Consider the following 24,855-nt stretch of genomic DNA (forward strand, 5'->3'; position numbering starts at 1 on the left):
CAGAATGACAAACAGGTGATAACCAAATAGGTGATGGCCGACGACCGCAGTCGAGGACCTCGGTCACGGCCCGCGGCAACGGCTAGCTCTTCTTACGGCCCACGACAGACTCTGCTTATGGTCTGAACGGCTGGGAGAGACCAACTGTTCCCCGCATTCTATCCGACACGCTCTCTTCTTCCTTACCTCCGCCACTACCTAGCTACGCGCCGCGACGAAATATGAACAGTCCAATTGACGAGAAGGAGTTGAAGGAACTGCAAGACGGCCGCACGACGCCCTCGATCGTCGATGAGGACGTGTACGAGGCGACGCTGTCCCCCTTGCGGGCAGCGGTGCGACGATGGACGCTGAAGGCAGTGGAGAGGGAGTCCCCGATACTGGCTAGGATGCAGGTGCGCTCGCTCGTTCCCCGCGGAGCAAATAGCTGACGTCGGATTTCCTCGTTCGCAATTGTATTCTTCTCAATCTAACACTCGCTGTACGACTCTATGCACGATAGGCGCGCATACGATCACCTTTCCTCGACTCATACTTCCTGTATACCTCCTCTCTTGGCACGCACACGTTCTTCACGATCCTCCTCCCTACCTTTTTCTTCTTCGGCAATGATCAGCTTGGACGGAGCCTCTGCCTCATCGTTGCACTAGGCGTGTGGGTGACAAGTATCATGAAGGTGTGTGGAACGACTCTACTAGCTCGTCGCTCGTGCACTTCTTCGCGTGGCAGCGTCTGCGCTCTTCTTCGCTTCACATCTACAGTGCTTCCACCTTCTATCCCTCTTCACCACCCTGGTCCCATCCATCTGCTCTTAGTAGTCCCATGCTAAATTCGAGACCTCAGGATTTCGTATGCTCGCCACGCCCGTTCGCTCCGCCTGTCCAGCGCCTGACCATTGGCACCCATCACCTCGAATACGGCTTCCCCTCCACACATAGCGCCAACAGCGTCTCCATCGCACTCTGGTTCTACGTGATCCTGCACGACCTCTCCGCAAACGCGGCAATTAGCTCCACAACATACGCGGCCTGCACAGGCCTCCTCATCCTCTATGCGTTCTCCATTGTCTTCGGCCGGCTATACACGGCAATGCATTGCTTCACGGATTGTGTAGCGGGTGTATCTGTTGGTAAGCTTGATGAGTGCGATACCTGAACGCGTCTGTTTACGCAGAGAGCACAGCTGTATGGCTCTGGTGGCTAGAGGCCTCATGGGAGGGTTTTGTGATGCCGGTACCTTCAGTGATAACCTCGGCGGTGGCGACGATATACGACGCACTGCCGAGTGTACTGTCGTCGTTCCTCAAGACGATGATTGCACCTGCAGCAGACGGTGGCCTCGCCTTACTTCGCGGTGCTGGTGTCGGCTCGCTGATCGAGCGTTGGATCCACACCGCCGGCATCGAGGTCCCTTTTATCATCATTCCGCGTACGTTCCTCGTACATGCTTGCATTTTCACCATCGTTCTGACCCCGCCGGTCGCATTTAGTATGCCTGCTCGCTATCAATCAGCACCCTCAACCAGTTGATGATTGCCCATGCTTCGAGGATGCCATTGCGGTCGGCAGTGTCATGGTCGGCGCACTTGTTGGGCGTTGGGGTATGATGTACTTCGGCCTGGAAACAGTGGGCGTACAATCAAAAAGTAGTAGTGCGATTACGTTGATGGACTGCCTCCTGCGTACGATGCGTGAGGGGTGGTCCACGATAGAGCAGCATCGCTGACGAATTATTCAGACCCGAGCAGGATCCTCATGCCAGGTTCAGGTTGGGTGTACAACGAGACCTTGGGCATCGAAGATGCCGTGACGGGCTGGGTGCAGGAGCCGCGGACGTTGGTCGATGTATCTATCTGGTGGACCATCGCATTCCTGAAGATGTTTTTGGGGATCATGATCATTTTCGCATGGCGGCTGTTCGCAAAAAGCGCATTGCATATCATCCTTCCACCGACCTTCCGGTAGGCACTGCACTCCTCCACCTGGCGCTACTCGCTTACACGCACCACAGCTTCTTCGCCAAGCTCGTCGACCTCCCTAACCGTCGCTTCTACACGCCCGCGACCGACTACAAGAGCGTTCCCAGCGAGTTCGTCGACGAGCGCGGCGGCTTCCGGCTGCACGCCATTCCGAGTGTGATCGACCTGCCCAGCATGTCCGGGATGGAGGTTGGCGGCGTCGGTAGTGGCGTGAGCGGCAACTCTGTCGCGTGGCGCCTCGGGGAGAGCGAGATGAAGCTGCGGCAGGGGTCCGGCGTCGTGACGGAGAAGGCGCAGAACGCGGTGGACCCCAACCCGCTGGCACGCGCGTCGAGTCCGAGGGAGGAGACGATGGTGCAGCGGCTGAAGCACTACGATGCGGACGTGCTGACGAAGGTGCGCGGGCAAACTGTTGGCGTGTAGGTTGCAGTTTGAGCTAATGTGCATTCTTCGCAGTTTGCCGTGTATGCTGGTATCGCGATACTCGCCTGCGAGGTTATCCCGCACCTGTTTGAGATCTTGGGTTGGGGCGTGCGATCGTCGCCCTTCTAGTCGCGTTAGCGCCTTGCACAAGAAAATCCAGGGGTCAGGAGAGGAAGAGAGCGACACTACTCGTTGACATCTGGCGTATCACTATGCTCTGCTGCATCCCTGCATTATACTTGGGTGACAGTGTATATACCCCTTGCTTCCCACTAGCCTCGCGAAGTTGGTTCTTCTGGCCTTCTCAATGCTCTTGTCGGATCGTAACTTTACGTCGCGGTTTTCCTGTTGGTATCCTACGTTTGAAGACACTGTTGCATGTTTCCGTCAGGTGTAGTAATAGAGTAAAGTACAATCGAAAACATCTATTCCAAGCTGGCGGTAAGGGGGCACTCACTGAACGCAGGAATGTTCTGTGTTCAGCATTCCTCGGCAAGGGCCGATCACGTGGAAGTCAGGCAAAGTTCGGCCCGCCGGGTTCGTCCGCCAGCTGCAGTTGAAAACGGTGTTTTGGTTCTCTCGTTCATGTAGGCTCGCCTCTCAGCTGGCGTTCTCCGACTGGTATTTGACTGGTATACTCTGGCGACCCTCACGATTACTGCCAACCTTCTCTTGCCCTGATTTTGGCACTCAGCGTCTAGATCGCTGTCAAGCTTCCCGCAATGATACGCTTATTCGGATGACTGCGCTAAATATCACGGCGACATGGGGTCCCTACTATGGCAGCCCTGGTCTCGTAGCAATCAATGAAGATCTACCCGTGACTGACAATGTTCCTACTGCGCAGCGGTAGGGCCGCCCTTACTCTGCGCTTGAACGAAGTCGAGGTAGACTGAATTGGGCATCAAGGATGCCGTCAACGAATGCACAGCGGCAGACATCGCCTAACACCCGGCGGAAGCTTCTCCATCGCGGGAGATGCAAAGCAACTGAAAGACCCGCAAACGAGGAAGACTGCCTTGAGCCTTGTTTCACGATTGGCCTCGATGGCTGCACCTGTTCATCACAGCGCGTGGCCTGATCCTCTCCCGCATGTTCACCTTGCTCGGTACGGGTCTCGGTTGGTACATTGTCTCCCCTCGCTAACCAGCTTGCCCTTAGCCTATGTCGGGTCAAGCCATTGCGCAGTTTGCCCTGGTGTCGCCTTGGTGAGTCTCGACTTCAGCGCCTCCATACACCGCGGGCGGCGAGGCAAGCACCGCGACCTCTTGAGATACCGACTTTCGTTAGAGTTGATGTTATCCGAAACAGAAGGCGCGCCGCCTGTCCGGTAGCCACGGTTAGATGCACTGCAGTCGTGCATTTATATCCCGCAGGTACTGACAGCGGGTCATCGACTCCCGCCCTCCCTTCACCGGCACCGGCTCATAAGGCCAGAGGTCAGACGCGGCTTCCACTCCTCTGCCCTGGTTGCTCCTCTTCTTGTATACTCTTGCTCCAATCATGTGGACGCCTATGCGCTTGGGATACTCCGATTTTTTCTTGTCGGGTGTTCGAGCTATCACCAAGCGTCCGATGCGCGGCCAGTCGCAGGCCAATCGCGGGGCGTCTATGGAGAGCGCATCCGAGCCTTCGTCGTCGGCTACTACCGCCATTCACGAATGTGTTATCGAGGGAGGCGACGCGGACCTCGGTCGTCCCGAGGCAAACGCCAGGGCACCAACCAGGTCCTCTGCCTTGTCGTCGATGACTTCCCCGTCACCTCCCAACGACCATGGAAGGCCCAAGCGGAGGTGGTCGATGAAGCCCACATCGATAGCAAAGACACCCGACTTCGCACCGCTTGAGAAGCGTACGGCGTTAATGGAACCCTCCGTCACTTAGTACGTCCTCAAGGTCCTTTGTATGTGCTGCTAAATTGACCTTACTCTACAGTATTGACTCACTCTTTGTCGCCGACCCTTTCTCCGCCGAGAAGTCGCAGTCCTTTTACGCGGATTTCCCCACCTCGGTGCCGAAACATCGTGCTTCCACCAAGCGCAAAGCCGTTGAGCATCCCTCCTTCCTCACCCTGAACGACTCGTCCAGCGATGGGCCATTGTCCTTCCCTCGACTACTCTCGCGGTCGTCGTCGACATCGTCGACGTACGCCGATTCGACGCGAAGCTCAACAGGGGGAAAGGCTCGCGGCAAGCCGACGCAGTGCGCCTCGCGAGCGTCGCGCAATGCACACCGAGCCTCGATGCCTCCTGTACACCTGTCGACATGCATTCCGCCAGCACCACCCCACCCACGCAGGAGGTGGCGAGTATCCATGGGACCTCTAGGTGCCGCGGATCGCTCTGGGTGGGCTTGATCATACTGGGGAACAATGGACTCGCACTGCCAGTGGCAGCCTTGCTTCATAACTTATTCGCTGCTCTCGTCGTTGACATAAAATACGCAACATGCCGCTATTACTCGTAGCTGAACGGACAGACCTCAGTAGACTAACTTATTCATTGCGATGGCCAGGTCGTAGTCTATGCGTAGTGTAGATAATTCCTTATATTCTAGTGGTCAATGGTGCAGTAGGCATTGCATCGTACACATCCGTTGAAGCAGATCTGGACGCAAGATCGAATGAATGGACTGGTGCAGCAACCGGCAAATCCCGGCTCACTGTTGTTTCCGCCTCTCATGTTACAAGATATGGATTGACGGCTTGCTGTGTATCGCTCTCCAGATTTGACAACGTGGCAATTCACGATGCTAGCCCCTCATATCTACCACTCGCGGCCGCCCTCGCCTTGATCCAGAGAAATTCAACTCGAAGTCGGAAGTAGAGCTGGACATTGCCAAGCAGCGAGCTGGAGCTGGTCAGCGTGCAACAAGGGACGTTCTCCCAGCTTTCTCTCGCTCCGCAGCCTCTACATGATTCGAAGAACCCGCAGACGGTGGCCCTGTTCGGACGTTCCCGACGGCCTCACCTCCAAGCCTCTTTCGCCCTGCTTCCAACAGGCTCCGAGCGCCCAATTTCGAGGTCGATTGGCCGACAGTTCTGACGAGGCGATGCGCGGGTAAAGCAGACGTAACAAAGCACCGACAGCTTCCGAGCGTATAGACGAAGGCGAATCGAATGTACTGTCCTGGTAGTCGAAGTTAGTCCTATGACCGTCGTCTTGTGATAGGTCGGCCTCAGATACGTGTCCTCGAGAGGTACCTTGGGGATATGGCTATCGGCTCCGACCATTGAGAACGGTCGCGGAAAGGACAACACATGGTATTGATGTCGAGGACACACAGTCACGCCCGCATCGGCTCACAAAGTCACCGCCTACGACCCAACCGGGACCTTCCAGGACGTCGCTGGGCTGCCCTCGATTATGGGTGCCACCCAAACGTGGTCCTCTTGCCGTTCTTCTGGATGCCTTCCTGCTCTACGACGTGCATCGTTGCCATCTTCTTTGGAGTCGCCAGTACATGGGATTGTGCAGCGCCCTCCACAGACTCAGTCACGGATCCCCGTCTTGACAGGTACAGTCCGTCGCCTAGGGAAAGCCAGGGACATACGAACCAACATACCCTTCGCGCCCGCTCCCGTGATCTTGTACGCACAGCTCGCCGACGGCGCGTGCACTCATCCAGATGCGAAGAAAACCCGCTCGAAAGAGACACCCCGAGGGCCGGCCTTTCCTCGCGTATACGTAAGGTTCTGCTCTACTCAATGCTATGGCCCGCGTTTATTGCCCCGCCTGCCCTGGATAGGCAATCCGCGGGGTATATGATCGCTCGTACCCCAGACGAACAAGCTCCGCTTGACCGTCCCCATCCCCTCCCCCGCAAGGAGACAGGCGCGCAAGCGCATACGCGCCCAGCATGCCCAACATGGCGCCGTCACGTCCACTTCCGGAATGGACCATCGTGGACTTCATTCACAGAGGGTACTGGTGGAAGAACAGAGGTGCGTCCGTGGCGCGTTGCCGCTCTTCATGCATATGCTAACGCCGAGCTCGAAGGGATATTGATGTTGAACCTGTGTCTCATCCTTCCTTTGCTCACCGCTTCTGTCAACGGGCTGGACTCTTCATTGGTCAACGGTGCGTCAGTCTTTCGTGCGCATCCACCTTGCTCATGGCTAGATGCAGGGCTCCAGATACTGCCCGATTGGCAGAACTACTTCGACCACCCTCATGGACGAACATTGGGTACGTCACTCGGCAGAGCAGCTGATAATACTTGCTAATACGTCTCCTGTACAGGCCTCATCAACAGCGCGCAGAACATTGGTGGTCTCGCTGTGCGTGACGCCTTCCTCCCGCATTTTCAGCCTACCGACTCTAACGTCTCAGGCGCTTCCTTTGACCCCGCTAGCAAGTGACCGCCTGGGTCGACGAGTCGCTCTGTTCATAGGTTCGACGATCATGCTTGGCGGTGTCGCTCTCCAGTATGCTGCGAACTCTGTCAAGCTCTTTATGGCTGCTCGGATCGTTAGTAAGTTTGATGTCTCTTGCGCCCTTTTTCAGGCATCTCTGACTCCCGACCGATAGTCGGCTTCGGGCTTGCTTTCTGTACAAACTCCGCCCCCTTGCTCTTGATTGAGCTTGCATACCCAACGCAGGTCCGTCGATGCCGTTATGTTCCCGAACCTCGAGCTTACGACATGTAATAGCGGGGTAAGATCACTTCCATATACAACTCGAGTTGGTATGCCGGTAGCATGCTATCAGCATGGGTGCGTACTCAATACAGGCCCATTCACCTAGTTGTTCTGACTTGACAGTCAAGGTTTGCTATGGCGCGTTCGACAAGGCGCTCGGGCAGTGGACATGGCGCGTGCCAACTCTAGTTCAGGGAGTTGTACCGCTCTTGCAGGTGTGTTTGGTCTGGTAAGTCCCCTTCAACCTCCTGTAAAGTTGATACGATCTAATCCCGTAAGGTTCATCCCAGAAAGTCCTCGCTTCCTCGTAGCCAAAGGTTATGAGGGCAAAGCGAGAAAAATCCTGGCTAAATATCACGCAAATGCAGGCGACGAGCATGATCCCCTCGTCGTCTTCGAGCTCGCACAGATTCGTCACGCGATCCGGATGGAGGAGGAAGCCACTCGTATCACGTCGTGGCTCACCCTTTTCTCGACGCCCGGCAATCGAAAGCGGATGCGTCTCATCATTGCCATTGCGATCTTCTCTCAATGGAGGTACGTTCACGGTCAATTCAATGAATGACAGAAAGCTGACTTGATCTCGCAGTGGCAATGGGCTAGTATCCTACTACATCAACCTCGTACTCGAGGGCGTAGGCATACGTAGTACCGAGACGAAGGCTGCGATAAATGGAGGCCTACAAGTGCGTTCTCCGGGATCACATCGTAGTTACTCTCCCTCATCGCTCGCAACAGGTCTTCAATATGTGTGTCGCCTTCACCGCCGCCATGCTCGTCGACTGGGTCGGGCGAAGAACGCTCTTCATTGTTTCCACTGCTGGAATGCTCGTCTGTGCGTCAGGCTCGCCTGAGATCTGGCTCATCTGCTGATCTGTATGACAGGCTTTACTAGCTGGACAACCGTACGCATCGCCCCTCTGGATATATTGTTCTTACTGACGAGCAGCAGACAACCGCTCTTTTCGATGTTTTCCAGAGCACGGTCGCCGCGAAAGGTATGATATTTATTCGCACCCATCAACTGGCTGGCCTAACGTCGTTCCAGCGACCATACCACTGATCTTTATATTTTACTTCTTCTACGACGTGGCCTACACCCCGATGCTGGTAGCGTATACCTTGGAAATCTTGCCCTACAAGATTCGTGCTCGAGGGTTCGCTGTGATGGTAAGCCACATACACTCAATGCCGTCGGCGTGATCTGACATTGTACATCACAGAACCTCACCGTGTTCCTCACAACAGCCTTCAATCAGTTCGTAAACCCATGGGCATTGGACGCAATAGGTCGGTGAAGTCTAACCAACCACTGTTTCCCGCTCACAATTGGATAGGATGGCACTACTACATCGTTTACTGTGGCTGGCTCGTCCTCGAGCTTGTATTCGTGCTCGTGTACGTTGTAGAGACGAAGGGTGGGTTCAAAGTCCATTTGTTGTCTAGGCATCTTACCGATAATCGGGCTACAGGCAAGACGTTGGAAGAGACGGCTTTGATCTTCGATGGCGAGGAACAGCAGCGCGACCTCGCTGCATTCGGCGAGGAGGCTGCGACCCACACCATGACTATGCAGGCTGTCGCAACCCTCCAGCGCCTCGCGTCCAAGCCCCCATCCATCCACGACCATGACTCCATCACGGACGAAGGGACAGATAAGTCCTGCGAGCGCATGGTCAAGAGTCGCCTATCCGACGAGATCCGCACTGTCGCCCGCTCCCAACCCGCCCTCGACGAGGACGCGTTATCCTACCACACCAGCGACCCTCCACTGTACTCCTACGAGGCAGACCAGCATCGACACCCCTTCAGCTACCACGGAGACGCGCGCAGCGACTCCGAGATCAACCTCGACTCCGCGTTGGGCTACTACGCGCGACGAGCGTCCTTTGCCGAATCCTACGAGCGGCAGGTGTATTCTTTGGACGGACACGGACGCGCTGTATCTCCTAACGGATCGGACTTCAAGTTCACGGCAGTATAGCTGACGAACTTTAACCGTTGGCGTCCTGCACTGTAATTGTACCATTAGCGGCCATTGTGTAGGTCTGGTCATTTGGGTATACGGGGGATCCGCACAAAATTATCGAAGTACTGTAGTGTATTATACCAAATACCTGTAGCTGTCCTCCCCATACTTATCGCGGCCTGTACTTATAAATAACGACTATCATGACGACGAAACCAAAGTCCATAGATGCGAGCAAGAGATCAAGAAACCAAACTGCTCTGGCGAGCGTTGGTGAGCTTCACGCCGCCGGAACCCACACCTGTACGGCGTTGGCGAAGCAAGAGAACTCGCCCCACCCATGCGCATCAATTTGCACCTCCCCACCTTGCGTCATGTAGCTGCGATAGATAGCACCTGCTCTGGCCTATGGACGACGGTCAATACACCTGCACTTTATGACGCATACCCAAGAACACTCACTGGACCGACATTCATGCGAATAGTATGCAGCGGTCCGGCCCTGTCAAGCAAGGTGAGCACACCCCACTAACGACGGCCCCGGAAACGGGCTTAACGAAGCCACACTCACTCGTCCCTGTTGCTCAATAGCACCACGCATCCGGGGTGCCGCCCGGTGCCCCCGCGCACAAAGCCGATGCAGTTCTTCCCGGCGTTGTAGTCTTGTACGGGCCCGTACGCGTATAGCCGGCGTGCCTCGATAAGCCGACGCAGGTTAGCCGCTGTGTTCGCGTTGTAGCACTTCTTGTTGGGGTACAAGTCGCCGTAGAAGATGCACCTATGACGATGTGAGGTCAGACTGAAGGCCAAGTGCGCGCAAGAGACGCACGGGTATCCCTCGGGTCGAAGCAGGATCAGGGCATATGCTTGGATCTTGAAATTCTCTTCAACCTGCGAGGAGTTGATGAGGGAAGGACTTGACCGTAACGACAAGGTACGCACCCAGCTCTCTAGGTCCATGCCTTCCACCTATAGACAGGACATGGTCAAGTCAACACTCCGGGATCAGGATCAGTAGACCTACGGTACTGACGCAGTTAGCTTCGGCGAGCCTAATCAGAGAAAGCTGCCTACTCGTGGTTATCGACGAACGTCACAGCGTCACCTGGCCGGAGCCGGGCGAGAGTGCTGCTCATCAAGTCTCTCAGGTCATAGCGCTCCCTCTTCCGACTGGCTTCACATAGGCGCATATGCAGCGGCACGTCGAAGAACACAGCCTATAGAGCCGCAGTAACGAGGGGAGGCAAATCAGCGAGGCGCTCGACGCGCTCGGACCCCGAGGCACGTACCTCTCCTTTGAATGCCCGAATGTAGGGCAGAATGAGCTTGACGCTGTGCGGATGGAGCTCGTTAAGCCGGGCCACACATGCGGGTATGACGCACTCACTCTCCCGACCAGAATTCACCTGCAAGGGGAGAAGAAGTACGTTCCATGAGCGACCGCACACCCGCGGATAATGAACCGTTCACCACTCACAGACGCAGAACATCCGCGGTTCTTGCGCATTCCGGCGCGTCGCGGTGATCTTGGCCGCAGGTAAGTCAAGCCCGGGCGCCGTCTGGCTTCGCTCCCACACGCACCCACTGCAGCATAAACTTGTAGTCGATGTGCTTGGCGGCGTCGATCCGGAATCCGGCTGCGCCTAGGGTCTGCGGGAAATTGTGAATGGGGCGGTTTCGTGGGGATATTCGCGGGTGTACCTCCAGCATCCAGGGACCCCAGCGCAGGAAATCTTCCTGAACCTCAGGATGGCGGTGATCGATCTGCTCGGGATGAGTTCGCTTATACTGCCGGAGGAGGCGATGGACGTACATCCACGCCTAGAAGGTAGTCGTAGTTGCCGAACTCGGTACCTACGTTGCGGCTCCAGCCATGGTGGCCTTTGCCTGCAATGCGGTAAATCCCTTGTTGCTGTGTACGCTGGTCCCAGTCGAGACCTGCTACATGTTAGAAAGCTTCTGCGAGGTTATTCAGAACGTGAACGCGCCAGTGAAGTGCTCCTGGGTCCACTTCATCTTGCTGTACTGCGACCGGGGTCAGCGTTCAAGTTTACCTGTGTACGAGGTGAACCCCACCTTGTCGCCTCGTCCAGGGAAGTCGAAGGCTGTCCAGCCCTGTCTTATATAAGCAAAGAAGAGCAGGACGTGCACGTGAGAGCACACACTTCAATCTCGTGTACTTTGCTCAGCTCCTTTAGCCGGTTCTGAGTGTCGACGCGGACTGCGGGGAAAGTCTCCACGCGGTCAGCCCCAAGCTTATGCTATGGTGACAGTCAGTCGGCTTAAGAAAGCACCCATCAGAGGTTCAGCTCACGTTGATGACCGCGTCGACAATGACATCGACTTTGACTTGCTTGGCTGTACGGCATGCGCGCAGGAGCTCTTCCTTCGAACCCCACCGCGTCCTCACCATGCCCTTCTGGTCGAACTCTCCCAGATCCCACTGCATATCGTTGAACATGGCGCATAACTTCTTCAGACAAGGGACTCACAATGTCATATGCGTCGTATCCTCTGCCAGTCTGCACGGCGCTTAGCTGGAGTGTACAGGAAGTATGGTTGGCTGTGTACCTTCGCGGCAGCCTTGTTTGGAGGCGGAATCCAGACTTGTGTTATTCCCATGCGCGCCATCTCAGGCAGCTCTTGCTCTAGATGCTGCCACCAGCTCATGTCATCGCGCAGCGCGTCCCATGTGAAGAACTCGATCTACGCGACGCGTGAATGTGTATGTTCAGTCATGGTGAGGACCACGCACCATGAGTGGATTTTGCTCAGGATCATCCTCAGTCCCCAAGCGCATACGCGACAGCCCAGGACCCGCCGCATGATGCGCTGCAGGCGGCGGCGCTGCTGCTGCTGGAGTCGCGCCACCCCCGCCCGTAGGCCTTGCCGCGCTCTGCGTGCGCCGGTGCCCCGGACGAAATACGTTGGCAAAGCGCTTGTGAAGGTCTGAGAACATTTTCGGAGTTTAGTGACCGTCGAAAGCAAGGAACGTTGGTGAAGTTCTTGACGGCGGCTGGCGCACTCCGAACACGTATTAACGCGGTCTCCGCGGAGATGCGATCACTTGGGGCGTGACCGCGTGGCTCGTCAGGTGACAAGTTGAACTTCGTCACGGTGGGGTTGACTTCGACTTGGCCTTTGTGGCCCAGGACGCCAGATTCGATACCACGCTATATGTACTACGCTTATAGTAAGCTCTTGTACCACAAGCGCACCTTCATCTACATTTCCTGTATATGCATGCGTGCATAAGCGTCCCATGCCGTAAGGGGTACGAGCGTCAATTTTTCCAGAATCGATATGATAGTTCCGAAGGAGCATATCAGACAGATATCAGGAAACTAGCATTCTCTCACGCTAGCTATGAAACCGAGTTGATATCCAGAGCACCATACTCGTTAGCGCTCGACGCGTCCCGCTGGCGGTCGCGCTCGGCGTCACAGTTACCCTCCAATGAAGCGCCAATATAAGAGGCCGTTGCCGTGAATAGAGTGAGTCTGCCTAGGAATTTACACGAAAAACAAACCGGAAAGCAATGTTTTTTCACGAACTTCTTGTAACAAGAGCAATGATTTCCACGACGAGTTTACAATCTTTGCGGAAAGTTCTGGCACGGGTCTCCACGCTGCCCATGCTCTACACCCGCTGCTGGCAGCGTCAGACCTCATCGATTTGGCAGGTGGGCTGGAGACGACCGTATCGCATCCCGTGGTGAGGTTTGGAAGAGCAGAAGCGTGTCAGTCGTCCCGCCGGAGAGCGAGCGAGGCTGTGACGTCACGGGCGATTCGCGCGTCCAGAGTAATTTCTACCAACATGGTCAAAGATTTCGGGCGATCCCAAAGAACTTCCACCAAAATATAATGGCTTTTGAATTTGAAAAAGCGCTGTAAAATCCTGGGCAGGCTCACTCTAATGGCCCCGCGTAAATATTCATTCAGGTCCTTCAAAAGAGACACTCATTACGGATCGAGTTGTCCCAAAGGAACTTAGCAGCCTCCGTCGTGCTTCCTGCCGACGCCGTCTTGACTTCTACATTGTCGACGTCGAAATCTTCATCTCACCTGGGGCTGAATCTACAAAGCGCCAGTCCGATCTCATGGAGGTATAATTTTTCGAGGGAGAGAAATATTGGCAGCCTCCTGAAATTATTTTAATCGCCGTTGAGCGTGTACAGGCAACGATGCTTCTTGGATGATCTCCACCCCATATATCCCTCCCAACTGGGTAGATCTCGCATCCAGTTACATGTTCACATTAGATCGAGTCGTTGCTGACAAGCATACATACGAGCGCGGCCAATCGGTCTGGTCACACCCACCATTACATCCCAGGGCATCCGCCGGATGCGAGGGATCATTTCTGCGCGGAAATGCCTGGCTGTTCGTCTCCAAGCCGACTTCCATTGTGCAGCGGTCGCGCTGTTCGCCCGCACGAGCTCTCGCATGCGCTCCAAGGACGGTAAGCCCCGGAGGATAGCGTCCGCTCTATGGAAGGAAAGAGGTAGGGATTTCCGCCCGCGCACAAGGGGGACGAGCCCTTCATAAACAAGGCGGTTGAGGCCATGTAGATACACAAGATGTGTGCACATCGAGGAGTGTAAGGCATCCAATGCCAAGATCAGAGCGCCGATATCGACGAGGCTGTCGAGCGGCCCAAACACAGGGTTGAAGTCATTCGTGTCGAAATTCACTTTGGAAGACTCGTTCAACTTGAAAGAGTACCAGATGTGGTTGATTACTTTGTCGCACGCCGACGCCGCTGCAGATGCGTCGCTGATGTGCAATGACAGAAGGTCGGAGACCCGTCGAAACCTCTGCCAGAGGTCTGCTGCCTTGACACCGCTATGAGCCAGTAATTCGAAAACTCGAAAGAGTAGCTCGTATAACAATGAACAGCGATCGTTCAGTTCGGCCATGGGGTTTACGAGCGTATCTAGATAGGCCTAGAAAACAATTAACTTTCGTTTCGTTCAGACAGCGGCAGACATACCGCAGGAGCCGGTTGGGCCATTGCGCCTTGCGTATTGAGTGAAGCCCCCTCTTCGAGGACAAGGATGAAAAATGACGATCTTCACTGACCGACTGCCCGACGTGATACTTCCCTTTTTGCCTGAATCAAGGGTACCTTGGATAGACCGTGCGTCTGGTCTGGACGACAAATGCCTCCCCATCAGAGACACTGAGAAAACGTGGCGAATCCTAACCGTCGCCCGATGGGGAATTGCGCCCTCTCTGGCGCCGCGCTGCTCCTGCCCCAACGATCCCGATGACAAGCCACAGATTGTATACAAAGTACAAGTGTATAAGGGATAGAACGATACATCCAGCGAGATACGAGGAGAGCGTGCAAAGAGAGAGGGTGGGTCGACGCGGAAAGGGAGACCGTATAAGGAGGAGAGAAAAAAACACAGACTATGTGGGGAGGACACAGACCGTATGAGACCGCATGAAGGACCAGCACAAGACCGACAATAGGCGGGCGTATGTACTGGGTGAGCATCGTACGCAGAGAAAGAAGGGTAGAAGATAAGAAGGAAGAAAGGGGTAAAAACGGCGTAGTAGGTACGCGCAGGGTAGCCAAAAAAGGGGATATCGACATAAGATGAGACGTGAGGCAGGCGAGTAACGAAAGAGGAAGGGAGAGGGGATATGTTACGCAAGCGCCCGGCAGATGGAGGCATAAAAGATGTAATAAGATAGAACGAACGCCTGGGAACCCAAAAACGCCCCGACGTCCGTTCATCCGGCCAGCCAGCAAGAGAAGCGACGAGAGGCTCATCGCTTGGCGAACACCTTCTTCAAGAGACCGAGGACCTTGGGCACGTTGAGCTGGACGTACTCGAGGTCCAGAAGGTGCTTGTTGTCTTTTTGCTTCTCCAACAGGTCGTCGATCTTGAGGTCCATCTCGAGGATCGCCTTCTCCCGACCCTTGTAATGAAGGGCGATGATGAACGTCCCGGGCGTTGGCGACGTGATGTTGAAGTAGATATTCGGCCGCCTGCGTAATTATTGTCAGTCGGACTTTCTCACATGCTCATCCCCAGAGCACTCACCGATTATCTGGCACATTACTCTCCACGATGATTCCCTCCTTCTCCAACTGCGCATGTGTGAACCTATACGGCCCCAGCGTTACGGGCTTCGTCGGCTTCTTCTCCTTCCCACCGACCGTAACGACGCCCACACCCGTCGACGAGCCCTTATCCTTCGTCGCCGTCAGACGCACATTCTGCAGATACGCCTTGTACTGCTCGAGCTGGCTGCGCATATAGTTGTTGTGGTCGCAGATCGTCTTGTACACCGCCTCCAAGCTCTTCGTCTCCAGCACGACCTTCTCGCGCAGGTTGCCCAAGTGCGCGAGCTCCGCAGCGACCTCGTCCTGCATGAGCTTGTACCCGTCCGACGAGTCGATTACGTGTAGCTCCTCGAGCTCGCGCAGCATCTCCTTCACCTTGATGCCCTTGCGCACCAGTGTCGCGTCCTTCGTCGTCGCAGCGCGCTCCGCGATGGCTGCGAGGTTGTACGGCTTCTTCTCAGCGGCATGCGGGATAGAACGGAGGAGGTGGACGAAGATCGACTTGGCTTCCATGTAGAGCATGTCGCTTGATGATACCGAGTCCATGAGAGCGCTCTGGATGTCCTGCACCGGCGTCTCCCAGCGGCTGTACAGCGACAGCTCGATCGTGCGGTTCTCCTTGCGTGGCACCTGCGGAGGTGCAGGGCCAAGCTCGTCCGTGAGGATGCGTAGATGTTGCTTCTCGTTGGGTGACTAAGATAGAATGAGCGACGAGATGCAGATGGCCTTTTTGTAGACTGACCAGTGTTTCGATGTGTTGCAGAATCAATGAGTGGGTGTTGTACAACTCATTCAACGTGATATGGATCATCAGATCCTTCTTCGACAGCGCCATGTACTGGTCCATCTGGAAGCGAGATGAGCATCGGGGCAGACATGACTTCAAAAGAACGTACCTCCAAGGTGTCATAGAAATCCCCAACCTCACACAAATTATTCAAGAACTGATTGATGCGCGCCTTGTTGTTGTCGACGAAGGGGTTGAGCGTCATCATGTAAGCCTCCTTTGAGTACGAGGGCTTGTTGGCAAGGTTCTGCAACATTTTCGCGATCTGTGGTGGCGTAAGGACCACAGTCGTCATGCGTCCTGTGCTGACTCACCAAAGTCAATGTCCGTCTCGGGTGCTTCGCGGGAACGCCCTCGACAAGCATGTACGCCTGCGGTGTTACGATAGCCGGGTTGATGAAGCGAAGGAAGAAGAAGCCGCCGATCAACGAGCAGATAGCATAATCCGTCGCCTCTGGGTATTTTCGCTGCTGGACGTGTCAAAATCAATCCTTCGTGCTGGGTCAGGCCACTCACCCGCGTTAGACTCCGGATTTGCTTGCAGATCCACCGGATACCGTACGGCACGCTCTCCATGCTCTCGATGATGGTGAGCAGGAAGCTGTTCGCGATCTCCATAAGCATCGTTAGGCGGGGCGCGATGATTGCCTGGACGTCAGGGTTCTCCTGAGCGACTTCTGGGGGAACACCACGAGGGAGGTTGGGGGGTAGGGAGCCGGTCTCTTCTTCGATTTGGTTGATCATTTGCTCGTACACCTTGACAGGGTTGATCTCGAGGTTGAGGTCCTTATGCTCGATAAGGCTGTTGATACGTTCGGCGAGAACGCTCTTCAGGTAGGACTGTCCCGGCCCTCGGCGGGTGTAGGTGGTCATCATGCGAGAGACGGGCGTGTTCGCACGCAGGAGGGAGCCAAACTCAGTCGCGGTCTCAAACTGCGCAGAGAGGACGGACTGGAACATGGTAAGCAGCAGGTGTTCCTCGCGGCTCTCGTACTGGTTGCCGTAGAGCGTGAACATGACGGTCTGGAGGAGGGTGTCGATCTCGCTTAGGCTGACGAGGCGGCAGAGGGCGGCGACGTGGCGGGGTTCGGATTGGAGGAGGAAGAATAGGTTGGAGTACTGCTGCATCCTGCGGTCGTCGGGGTATTGGCCTTCTGTCGGGTCTACTTCTTCCAGCGTACGCTCAACCTCGCGTTGCTGCGGATGTATGAGTACTTTTATTGTTCATTGGCGGGCGATCGTGCGCACCTCGTCCAGTGCCATTCGATTTTGGATGAGCAGCGCGATACGCGAGTCGAGGTATCGGACGTCACGCTCGAGCACAAAGTTCTTCTTGGACTGCGCGGAGATCTTGCCCTTCAGATCCCTCAAGCGTTTCTGGGCTGTGCGCGGTTGTTAGTATACGCGATGGTGAGACAGTCGCGACCCGCAACGCACCTCGTGCGAGATCGTCCTCGACGTCAACGTCCTGCTCAGCCGCCATGCTAAACAAGGCGGTGACCGAGTAGCGGTTCGTGTTGCGGTTGGTGTGCCTGCGCGAGGACATGCTCGGCGAGCTGGGCTCCGGGTAGGACATGATGAGTGTGTTCGTTCAAGGGCGTCGCGGGCGTCGCTAAAGGCGATAGACGGGTCGCCGAAGGGGGGAGGCGGGGGCAGCGCAGACGTTCCGGCGGCGCGTGCGGGGAGATGGAGAGATAAAGGAAAGTGTCTTTGAAGTTGAGAGCGAGACCTGACCGCCAGAAACAACCTTGGGCGCACCTCCGTCGCCGCCTCCGTGATTTCCTTTTCCGGTGCCGCATTGATACATATCAACCGGCGTCGGTCGTTGCCAGCGTGCCCTTGCGGTCCTTACTTCGTTCCTTTATCCCGGCGCATGAATATCTTCGCCAACTAGAATTCTGCGAGTCATTGCCGCTCACCAGCTCACAGACACTGCACGAGGATATCAATCAACAACAACAAAAATCCGCAATTCTTCTGCTCGGCTATCGTAGAAAAACAACGCGAAGTGTACGCTAGAGATTATCTCATCATCAGTCGGTGCGACCGCAGCAGAGTCCGTCCAGGCGACCACCGTTCGGATTCAACGACCACCGCGTTGTTACCCCATAGCTATCACGTGCACCACGCGTGATATGTCAACTTCGGAGCACCCAGCAATGGATGCTCCCTTTCGTCAAGGTCCTATAGTAAGAGCAAGCCACTCTTTTCCCGCCTCCTTCAAAATCGTCGTGTCGTAGGGCTGCGCTAGTGTCTGGATGTGCAGGGCGCGCAGAATGCCTTTACGAGATAGCACCATGTTATCCAGCGTTCTCCGAGGGTCGCTCCAGCAGGTACCCAGGGATAGCTTCGCGAGGTGAGGGAGCCATCGCTTGGTATCATCGATGGTCAGCATGTCGGTGAACCGGCTAGGCACGGCCATTCTGCACGCAGACAGCTCTTGCAGATCATACAAGGGCTCCAATTGGAGGAGGTCAACGAGCTGCTGCACGCGCCCCGTGAAGACGAAGCGCTGTAGTTTAGCCCCAGATCGCACGAGCAGATTCCCAACAGAGGACCAGAATCGAGTCTGTATTTGAGACTTTGCGGCCGTGGAGTCATCGTTGAGCGCGAGATCGCGTAAGCATGGCACATCCCGGAGGCGTTCAACGAACTCGCGTGCATCCGAGACAGAGCTCAATGTCATGCTGAGAGTTCGAAGGTTTGGAGCACTGACAGTCAGTGGGAGCCTGGGTACCAGCTGTGCTAGCAGCGTTTCCGCGTCGCCGAGCGTCTCCAAGTGGAGGACCTCAATTTGTGGGCAGATATGCAGAAGAAGCAGAATGTGCGCGACGGCAGATGCGGTGTTACAGATGCTAAACTCGCGAACGCTACGCCAGGAGCCGAACGAGACATCAAGTGGGGGCAGTATTGCGAGAGCGGCACAGCGAAGAGCAGGCGATGATAAGGCCCATCGCCACGCCTCATCCTCCACTCCATAGGACGGACCATCGACGATTCTGGCAGACTGCAAGGATGGCACGGATGCTGACAGAAGGATGTCAAAGTGTTGTTGGGTGAACCACTTCGCATGGAGCACGAGTTCATGCCACCTATGCGCATGTGGCACGACGATGTGCAGCAACTGCGTGAACAATGGGTGCTTCTCACGCCAGAATTCGACAGACTTGTTGCCTTTGCAGGTATTGATATGCACTGTGAGGGGACGGTCGACGGAGTGCTTCACATGGAGGGCCGCCCAATGCAGTTCCCGACGTTCGAAGTCATCCACAAAAACTCTAGTCCAGAGCTCTGGTGCGCCCTCTGCAATCGCCTTCCATCGCCGACAGACCGCGATGAGAACTACGGGAGAGCGTAGGTATAGTGAAGCGTCCGAGGGAGGTACGGAATGAGGTCGGAATCCAAAGGGCGCGCCAAATTTCCAGAAAGCGTGCACATCCGGGAGTGTATGCTTGAATATCTCGATGAGAAGTTCCGCGGGAAGCAGAGTCGCTGGCGGACTACGACAAGAGCCAACATGTCGACTAGCCATGATATCCCAAGGCGAAACGGTACGTTTTTGGTGTGCCACCATCGTGATCTTCGCACTGTCGCACTCGTCCTCCAAACCGGTAGCCTTGTCATTCGGCGACGTCAGAGACGCTCGAAGCCAAGTATCGACGTCCACGTACCAAAATCATGCTAACCCTGCGTTTTCATAGAGAGAAAACTAGATGACTTTGACGAAGAAAGGGGAGAGAGGGTTTGCCTGATTTGTCGGCGCGCTCGGAATCATCCGTATCACGTGATAGCTTGAGGGCAAGTCAAAGCGCGTGCCGCGATCGCGTCCAGTAATCAGACCCAACTTAACATGAACCGCGACATGTCCGCCTCCAGCGCCGACGACCAGACGAGGCATTCCAGCGTCTTCGACGATGCCCCTGCAACGTCTGTTGCCCCCAGCAGCACGGCACCCTCGTCCCCGGTAGCGGATACCGACGACGACGACGACGAAATAGACAAGAGCAACAAGGTCCGCGCAGAAAGCTTCCGTTGACAATAACTTAGCCTTGTAGCTGACACCGCCTCAGGATGAGCCCGCCGATGATCCCGCCCCGACCTTGGTAAGGCGAACAAAAATTCAAAGCCCAGAACGCGTAGGTTGACCGCAAACCAACAGGACCCCGTCATGGAGGAGCGCCTGAGGAACCTAGAGTTGCTCCTGAAGAAGGCGAACGCGTACACGACGATCCTCCAGCAGTCTATCGCCCCACCTGCACCTCCCACTCCGCCACCAGCCAAGAAGGCGAAGCGCAAGCCCGCGCCGAAAAAGGGGCGTGGCAAGCGCACGAAGGCAGAGGCCAGCGAGGATGAGGAGAACGAAGCGCCTGTGAAGAAGCGCAAGACAGGGGAAGGAGAGGCAGTCGCGGAGGAAGACGAGAAGCCGGTGTTCAGTGCGCGGGCGCCTATTGCTCAGCCCAAGCTGATCACTGGCGCGACCATGAAGGACTACCAGCTGGAGGGCTTGCGATGGATGGTTGGCCTTGACAGCAATGGCGTCTCTGGTATTCTCGGTGCGTTATCAACTTTCCTGGTCCGGCTCGCCTGCTCATTCCCCCTCGCAGCCGACGAGATGGGATTGGGGAAGACACTACAGACCATCGCTTTCAACGCGTACATTCGCGAGCTCAAGCACTCCAAGCACTTCCTCATCGTCTGCCCGCTCAGCGTACTCCACAACTGGGTGGCGGAGTTCGAGAAGTTTGCCCCTGACGTGCGTTGTTTCCCCGTCTCGCGAGACTGCTACTGACTCTCTCCCAGATCCCCGTTTGCATGTATCACGGCACTGTCGATGAGCGTGCTGAGCTGCGACGTACGGTGATGGCGCCTATTGGCAAGATGGAGAAGCCCAAGAAGGAGCCTGCAACGAAGGGGAAGAAGTCGAAGGCAAAGGGCGCGAAGAAGGGCTCAGCTGGCAAGAGCGCTCAACCGTCCAAGTCTGGCAAGCGTATTATCAAGCCCAAGGCCCGTAGGAGCGGTCGTCTCAACCGCAATATGCAAGTGGACGAGGAAGAGGAAGAAGAGGAAGAATCCAGCGAGTCCGAAGCCGATGATGAAGAGGCCGACCCAGACTTCGTGGTCCGCAAGGACGATGATAACGAGGACGACAAGAAGAAGAAGCGCGGTGTGGGGCAGGTTGATAGGCTGCAGAAGACGCTCGGGATCGACCCGTCGAAGCTGAGCGCGGAGGATGATTTCGAGGACGATGGGGACGATGCAAGCGCGTTCCCGGTGGTGGTGACGACGTATGAGATGATCATTCGGGACGCGGCGCATCTAGCGGACTATGACTGGGGGTATATCATTGGTGAGTTTGACTTTAGTCGGAATAGGGGCATATCTGACGAGATGTGACAGTTGACGAGGGTCACCGGCTGAAGAACATCGACTGCAAGTTGATGCGGGAGATCAAGCGTTATAACACTGCGCACAGAATGATTCTGACGGGAACACCGTTGCACGTAAGCGAGTTTCACTCATTTTGGTCTGGCCTCATCTGACCGGTCACCCCAGAACAATCTCTCCGAGCTGTGGTCTCTCCTCAACTTCGTCCTCCCCGACATCTTCCAGGACCTGGAGTCCTTCCAAGAATGGTTCAACATTCCCTACATCCAAGAAACCCTCGGCACCGAGCGTTCCAGCAAGATCATCAACGACCTCCACGCCCTTCTCAAGCCTTTCCTCCTCCGCCGCCTCAAGTCCGACGTCGAGACGAACCTGCCGCCGAAGAAGGAGTACGTGCTGAACGCGCCGCTCAGCCGGCAGCAGCGCGAGACGTACGACCATATCGTGAACGGAACTCTCAGGGCGTATCTGATCGGGAAGGAGAAGGAAAAGGAGGGCAAGGAGAAGAAGCTGACGGAGGAGGAGCTGAACGCGCCGAGGCAGTTGAGGGTGAAGGGGAGGATGAATGGGAGGTATACGGTGGATGGGGATGATGATGAATATTTTGAGAATTTGGAGAATGGGACGTTGGATGGGCGAGGGCTGAAGAAGATCGAGCCGAAGGAGAAGACGGCGGCGGAGCTGGGTGAGGAGTGGCAGAAGCAGGCGTTGGGTGAGTGTGATGATTTTTGTTGTCGGGGGTGATAGTGTGCTGACATGAATTTTATAGCCAAGAAATACCGCAACCTTAGCTTGCAGAACACCGTGATGCAGCTGCGGAAGGTGTGCTCGCACCCGTTCTTGTTCGACTGGCCACTGGATCCGGAGACCCATGCGCCGGTGATAGACGAGTCGCTCGTGCATGCGAGTGGCAAGATGATGGTTTTGGAAAGGCTGCTAGACGAGCTTTTCCGCCGCAAGCATAAGGTGTTGCTGTTCAGTCAGTTCACGAAGATGTTGGACATCATCGAGGTATGTGCCATATATTCCTGTGACTTTCCTGGGGCTAATGCACGTCGCTTAGGATTGGGCTATCGAGTTCAAGGGCTGGAATCTGTGCCGGATTGACGGACAGACGCCGCCACTCGAGCGACGGGCAGAGATGGACCGCTTCCAGACGGGCGGTGATGCGCCGGATGCGCCGTGCTTGTTCTTGCTCAGTACGAGGGCGGGCGGCCTAGGCATCAACCTGACTGCTGCCGACACCGTCATCTTCTACGACCAGGACTGGGTATGTTCGCGTCCGTATATACGTCTTACTCTTTTGCTAACTTTACCTAGAATCCCCAAATGGACGCCCAAGCCCAGGACCGCGCGCACCGCATCGGCCAAACGCGTCCTGTGCTCATCTTCCGCCTCGTTAGCGCGCACACCATTGAGACCAAGATCATGCAGCGTGCGACCGAGAAGCGCAAGCTTGAGGCGCTGGTCATCGCCAAGGGCCGCTTCAAGGCGCCCACAGCGGCCGCGCGGGCGGCGACCATGGCGGAGATGGCTTCTGCGCTGCTCCAGCTTGAGGGCGAGAAGATCAATGTGGTCGCGGACACCAAGGAGGACCGGGCGAGCGTGCTGAGCGACGCAGACTTGGATAAGCTGCTCGACAGAAGCCCAGAGGTGTTCGCGGGCCGCCAGAAGGGCTGGACGTCGGCGACGGGGACTGGGAGGGAGGATGGAAGTGCGGCATTCGCGGTGTACGATGCGCCGGGGGTAGAGAGCGCGAACGAGGCGCTGACGAATCTGTTTGGGGAGCAGGTGGAGGAGTAGAGGGTATGGGGAAGGGGGTAATATCTATTTGCTGTCTTGCTTTCGTCTGGCTTGTTTTCTTGGTTCTGCGGATATATCGCAGATTTCTTGGGATTAGATTAGATAGTGTTCGGGCCGATATCCCCGACTAATGCAACTGAATACTCCTCGACGCGCTGACCTGCTTTCTACGACGGTCACCCTCTGTCTTGTACTCCCAGGATTTCGTAGCTCTCACTGGTGAACGTCTTGCTTGCTTCTTCCAGATGAGATAGTGGTTTGCCATGGACCTTCTTGAGCCTTCTCCTCAATCGCTGGCGTTCCGGGCCAATTTAGCTAGCCTGGTGTCACCCCTCCGCCGACTCAAGCCGAGGGTGCCCTTCTTCCGCCTGCCAGCACACCGTATACCGACATTATGGTCATGGTATAGACCTCTTCTCCGCTACGCGCCAACCGAGAATGTATGTGCCAGTGTTGCAAGACCCAGTGCAGACACTGACGCATCCGTTTCGTCAAGGAAAGATCAAGCAACGTGTGCGCCGGTTAGCAGATCAGAATCGAGCGCATGTTGGCGTGAAGAGGACGAGGGCAACGCTGCAGACTGGGTATAAGGTGTGTATATGGGCTGTCGTCCCTTGAACCATACTGAGGACATGGCCAGTGGCTCGACGTCTTCAAGCGTGCACATAATGGGGACGAACACTTACGTGCGGTGCTCGAGCGCTGGGACCGACAGCTTGGGTACAAGAACAAGCAGCGACTATGGAGGTTGCAAGAGCATAATGCCTTGGTACGAATCCATCCCCATCTCCCGATCATATACCAATCATACTACCAGTTCGATCTGGCAGAGAGCCAAAGACGAAGGCCATGGCTCACAGGAGGCTTCATCCGCCCCTCGTACTTCAACAAACCCCTCCCCCGCCTCAAGCCCCAGCCCATCAACGTTTCGGGCATGATCCTCTACCGCCGTCGCGCTCGTGAGAAGCGGTTGCTCCGTGTTGCGGAGCTGAACGAGCTTCGCCAGGATATTCGTCGCGAGCGCGACTTTGAGCAAGGCGTCCTTGCGTTAAACTCTAAGGCCGACAAGCAGGGACTATATACCGGACCTGCAGCGAAGGAGTGGGGTGCGTCGTCCGACGGCCGTCGATATTCCATCCCGCTGACCCCCTTCATAGACCAACCCATCAACCACACGCACAAGGCCCTCCACGTCTCCCTCCGCCGCGATGACGCGCGCGCCGCCACCCCCGTATCTCCCTCCCTCATGGCACAAGTTAAGCGCGCCCGCGCCGCCAAGCACGCCAATCAAGCTCGCGCCCACCTCCGCGAACGCTCCGGCGAGATCCTCAACCGCACGCTCGCGCGCCGCGCCTCACGTCCGCCGCCGCCGATCTGGGACAAGATGAGCGAGGAAAGGCGGCACATGGACCGGGTGTCGCGCAGCGTGAGTGAGGTCGGGTACGTGGCGAAGGTGAAGCGGCAGCTGGGGTTCAAGATGAGGGAGTCGGAGAAGTGGAAGGTGGAGGAAGGGAGGGATGAGGAAGAGAAGAGGAGGTTGGACAGGGTGTACCTGGAGATTTTGAAGGAGAATGGACGGAGGAGGAGGATGGCGGAGAGGGCATCGGACGAGCGCGATGCACAATGATATACACCAGTCCCAATAGGTTCTTTATAGCTTCGCATTTGAATTTCGCTGCTCATTGTCATTTGTCCAGAAAGTATCCGAAAGTCCCTTCACACTGATTCGGCTCCAAAAAGCTGCCACCTGTCCTTCGATGCGCGCACGGCTTGCTCATAGACCGCATCGGCAC

At 56.0% G+C, this 24,855-nt stretch overlaps 11 protein-coding genes across 11 annotated transcripts; 7 read left to right on the top strand and 4 right to left on the bottom strand.

Moving 5' to 3' along the window:
- Nucleotides 1-44: 44 nt before the first annotated feature.
- Nucleotides 45-2,852, top strand: SCHCODRAFT_02626963 (uncharacterized protein). Its single transcript, XM_003032039.2, has 8 exons — nucleotides 45-395; nucleotides 503-676; nucleotides 844-1,129; nucleotides 1,183-1,428; nucleotides 1,490-1,645; nucleotides 1,738-1,960; nucleotides 2,011-2,374; nucleotides 2,435-2,852. Exons 1-8 carry the CDS (start codon nucleotides 222-224, stop codon nucleotides 2,528-2,530), a joined length of 1,719 nt encoding a protein of 572 aa, XP_003032085.1. The 5' UTR covers nucleotides 45-221; the 3' UTR covers nucleotides 2,531-2,852.
- An 898-nt stretch (nucleotides 2,853-3,750) lies between these two features.
- On the top strand, nucleotides 3,751-5,007 carry SCHCODRAFT_02299786 (uncharacterized protein). Its single transcript, XM_003032038.3, has 2 exons — nucleotides 3,751-4,284; nucleotides 4,337-5,007. Exons 1-2 carry the CDS (start codon nucleotides 3,905-3,907, stop codon nucleotides 4,755-4,757), a joined length of 801 nt encoding a protein of 266 aa, XP_003032084.1. The 5' UTR covers nucleotides 3,751-3,904; the 3' UTR covers nucleotides 4,758-5,007.
- A 436-nt stretch (nucleotides 5,008-5,443) lies between these two features.
- SCHCODRAFT_02299768 (uncharacterized protein) lies at nucleotides 5,444-6,433 on the top strand. The gene is made up of 3 exons (XM_050342305.1): nucleotides 5,444-6,087; nucleotides 6,149-6,344; nucleotides 6,400-6,433. The coding sequence occupies exons 1-2, from the start codon at nucleotides 5,661-5,663 to the stop codon at nucleotides 6,166-6,168; spliced, it is 447 nt and encodes a 148-aa protein (XP_050200182.1). The 5' UTR covers nucleotides 5,444-5,660; the 3' UTR covers nucleotides 6,169-6,344; nucleotides 6,400-6,433.
- Nucleotides 6,269-9,223, top strand: SCHCODRAFT_01153136 (uncharacterized protein; the record flags this gene model as incomplete). The annotated part of the gene is made up of 17 exons (XM_003032037.1): nucleotides 6,269-6,344; nucleotides 6,400-6,480; nucleotides 6,529-6,588; nucleotides 6,643-6,680; nucleotides 6,733-6,874; nucleotides 6,931-7,001; nucleotides 7,053-7,115; nucleotides 7,169-7,269; nucleotides 7,320-7,577; nucleotides 7,630-7,726; nucleotides 7,779-7,875; nucleotides 7,926-7,945; nucleotides 7,993-8,038; nucleotides 8,089-8,210; nucleotides 8,264-8,330; nucleotides 8,378-8,458; nucleotides 8,513-9,223. The coding sequence occupies 17 exons, from the start codon at nucleotides 6,269-6,271 to the stop codon at nucleotides 9,022-9,024; spliced, it is 1,932 nt and encodes a 643-aa protein (XP_003032083.1). The 3' UTR covers nucleotides 9,025-9,223.
- On the bottom strand, nucleotides 8,917-12,026 carry SCHCODRAFT_02689018 (thermostable alpha-amylase). The gene is made up of 19 exons (XM_050346813.1): nucleotides 11,765-12,026; nucleotides 11,581-11,715; nucleotides 11,502-11,531; nucleotides 11,324-11,452; nucleotides 11,175-11,270; nucleotides 11,086-11,124; nucleotides 10,998-11,034; nucleotides 10,823-10,947; nucleotides 10,711-10,773; nucleotides 10,591-10,659; nucleotides 10,480-10,535; nucleotides 10,299-10,341; nucleotides 10,084-10,226; nucleotides 10,034-10,037; nucleotides 9,952-9,978; nucleotides 9,839-9,900; nucleotides 9,581-9,787; nucleotides 9,472-9,511; nucleotides 8,917-9,415 (listed from the first exon to the last, which is right to left on the bottom strand). The coding sequence occupies exons 1-19, from the start codon at nucleotides 11,966-11,968 to the stop codon at nucleotides 9,290-9,292; spliced, it is 1,635 nt and encodes a 544-aa protein (XP_050200183.1). The 5' UTR covers nucleotides 11,969-12,026; the 3' UTR covers nucleotides 8,917-9,289.
- Nucleotides 12,027-13,210: 1,184 nt separating this feature from the next.
- Nucleotides 13,211-13,927, bottom strand: SCHCODRAFT_02733866 (uncharacterized protein; the record flags this gene model as incomplete). Its single annotated transcript, XM_050347143.1, has 1 exon — nucleotides 13,211-13,927. The coding sequence occupies one exon, from the start codon at nucleotides 13,925-13,927 to the stop codon at nucleotides 13,262-13,264; it is 666 nt and encodes a 221-aa protein (XP_050200184.1). The 3' UTR covers nucleotides 13,211-13,261.
- Nucleotides 13,928-14,786: 859 nt separating this feature from the next.
- SCHCODRAFT_02668143 (ras GTPase-activating protein) lies at nucleotides 14,787-17,450 on the bottom strand (the record flags this gene model as incomplete). Its single annotated transcript, XM_003031608.2, has 8 exons — nucleotides 14,787-15,009; nucleotides 15,065-15,780; nucleotides 15,830-15,934; nucleotides 15,984-16,139; nucleotides 16,189-16,341; nucleotides 16,391-17,071; nucleotides 17,123-17,256; nucleotides 17,312-17,450. The coding sequence occupies 8 exons, from the start codon at nucleotides 17,448-17,450 to the stop codon at nucleotides 14,787-14,789; spliced, it is 2,307 nt and encodes a 768-aa protein (XP_003031654.1).
- A 374-nt stretch (nucleotides 17,451-17,824) lies between these two features.
- SCHCODRAFT_02579390 (uncharacterized protein) lies at nucleotides 17,825-19,600 on the bottom strand. Its single transcript, XM_003031607.2, has 2 exons — nucleotides 19,546-19,600; nucleotides 17,825-19,490 (listed from the first exon to the last, which is right to left on the bottom strand). The coding sequence occupies exons 1-2, from the start codon at nucleotides 19,552-19,554 to the stop codon at nucleotides 18,051-18,053; spliced, it is 1,449 nt and encodes a 482-aa protein (XP_003031653.2). The 5' UTR covers nucleotides 19,555-19,600; the 3' UTR covers nucleotides 17,825-18,050.
- Nucleotides 19,601-20,042: 442 nt separating this feature from the next.
- Nucleotides 20,043-23,062, top strand: SCHCODRAFT_02503832 (uncharacterized protein; the record flags this gene model as incomplete). Its single annotated transcript, XM_050343148.1, has 8 exons — nucleotides 20,043-20,427; nucleotides 20,479-20,627; nucleotides 20,675-21,221; nucleotides 21,272-21,375; nucleotides 21,428-21,971; nucleotides 22,029-22,270; nucleotides 22,323-22,529; nucleotides 22,580-23,062. 8 exons carry the CDS (start codon nucleotides 20,043-20,045, stop codon nucleotides 23,060-23,062), a joined length of 2,661 nt encoding a protein of 886 aa, XP_050200185.1.
- Nucleotides 23,063-23,232: 170 nt separating this feature from the next.
- On the top strand, nucleotides 23,233-23,723 carry SCHCODRAFT_02626981 (uncharacterized protein). Its single transcript, XM_050345385.1, has 3 exons — nucleotides 23,233-23,502; nucleotides 23,559-23,653; nucleotides 23,703-23,723. Exons 1-2 carry the CDS (start codon nucleotides 23,326-23,328, stop codon nucleotides 23,586-23,588), a joined length of 207 nt encoding a protein of 68 aa, XP_050200186.1. The 5' UTR covers nucleotides 23,233-23,325; the 3' UTR covers nucleotides 23,589-23,653; nucleotides 23,703-23,723.
- A 273-nt stretch (nucleotides 23,724-23,996) lies between these two features.
- On the top strand, nucleotides 23,997-24,689 carry SCHCODRAFT_02502653 (uncharacterized protein; the record flags this gene model as incomplete). Its single annotated transcript, XM_050343136.1, has 2 exons — nucleotides 23,997-24,168; nucleotides 24,220-24,689. The coding sequence occupies 2 exons, from the start codon at nucleotides 23,997-23,999 to the stop codon at nucleotides 24,687-24,689; spliced, it is 642 nt and encodes a 213-aa protein (XP_050200187.1).
- Between the last annotated feature and the right edge of the window lie 166 nt (nucleotides 24,690-24,855).

This window comes from Schizophyllum commune (assembly GCF_000143185.2).
Source record: "Schizophyllum commune H4-8 unplaced genomic scaffold SCHCOscaffold_6, whole genome shotgun sequence".
Lineage (NCBI taxonomy): Eukaryota > Fungi > Basidiomycota > Agaricomycetes > Agaricales > Schizophyllaceae > Schizophyllum > Schizophyllum commune.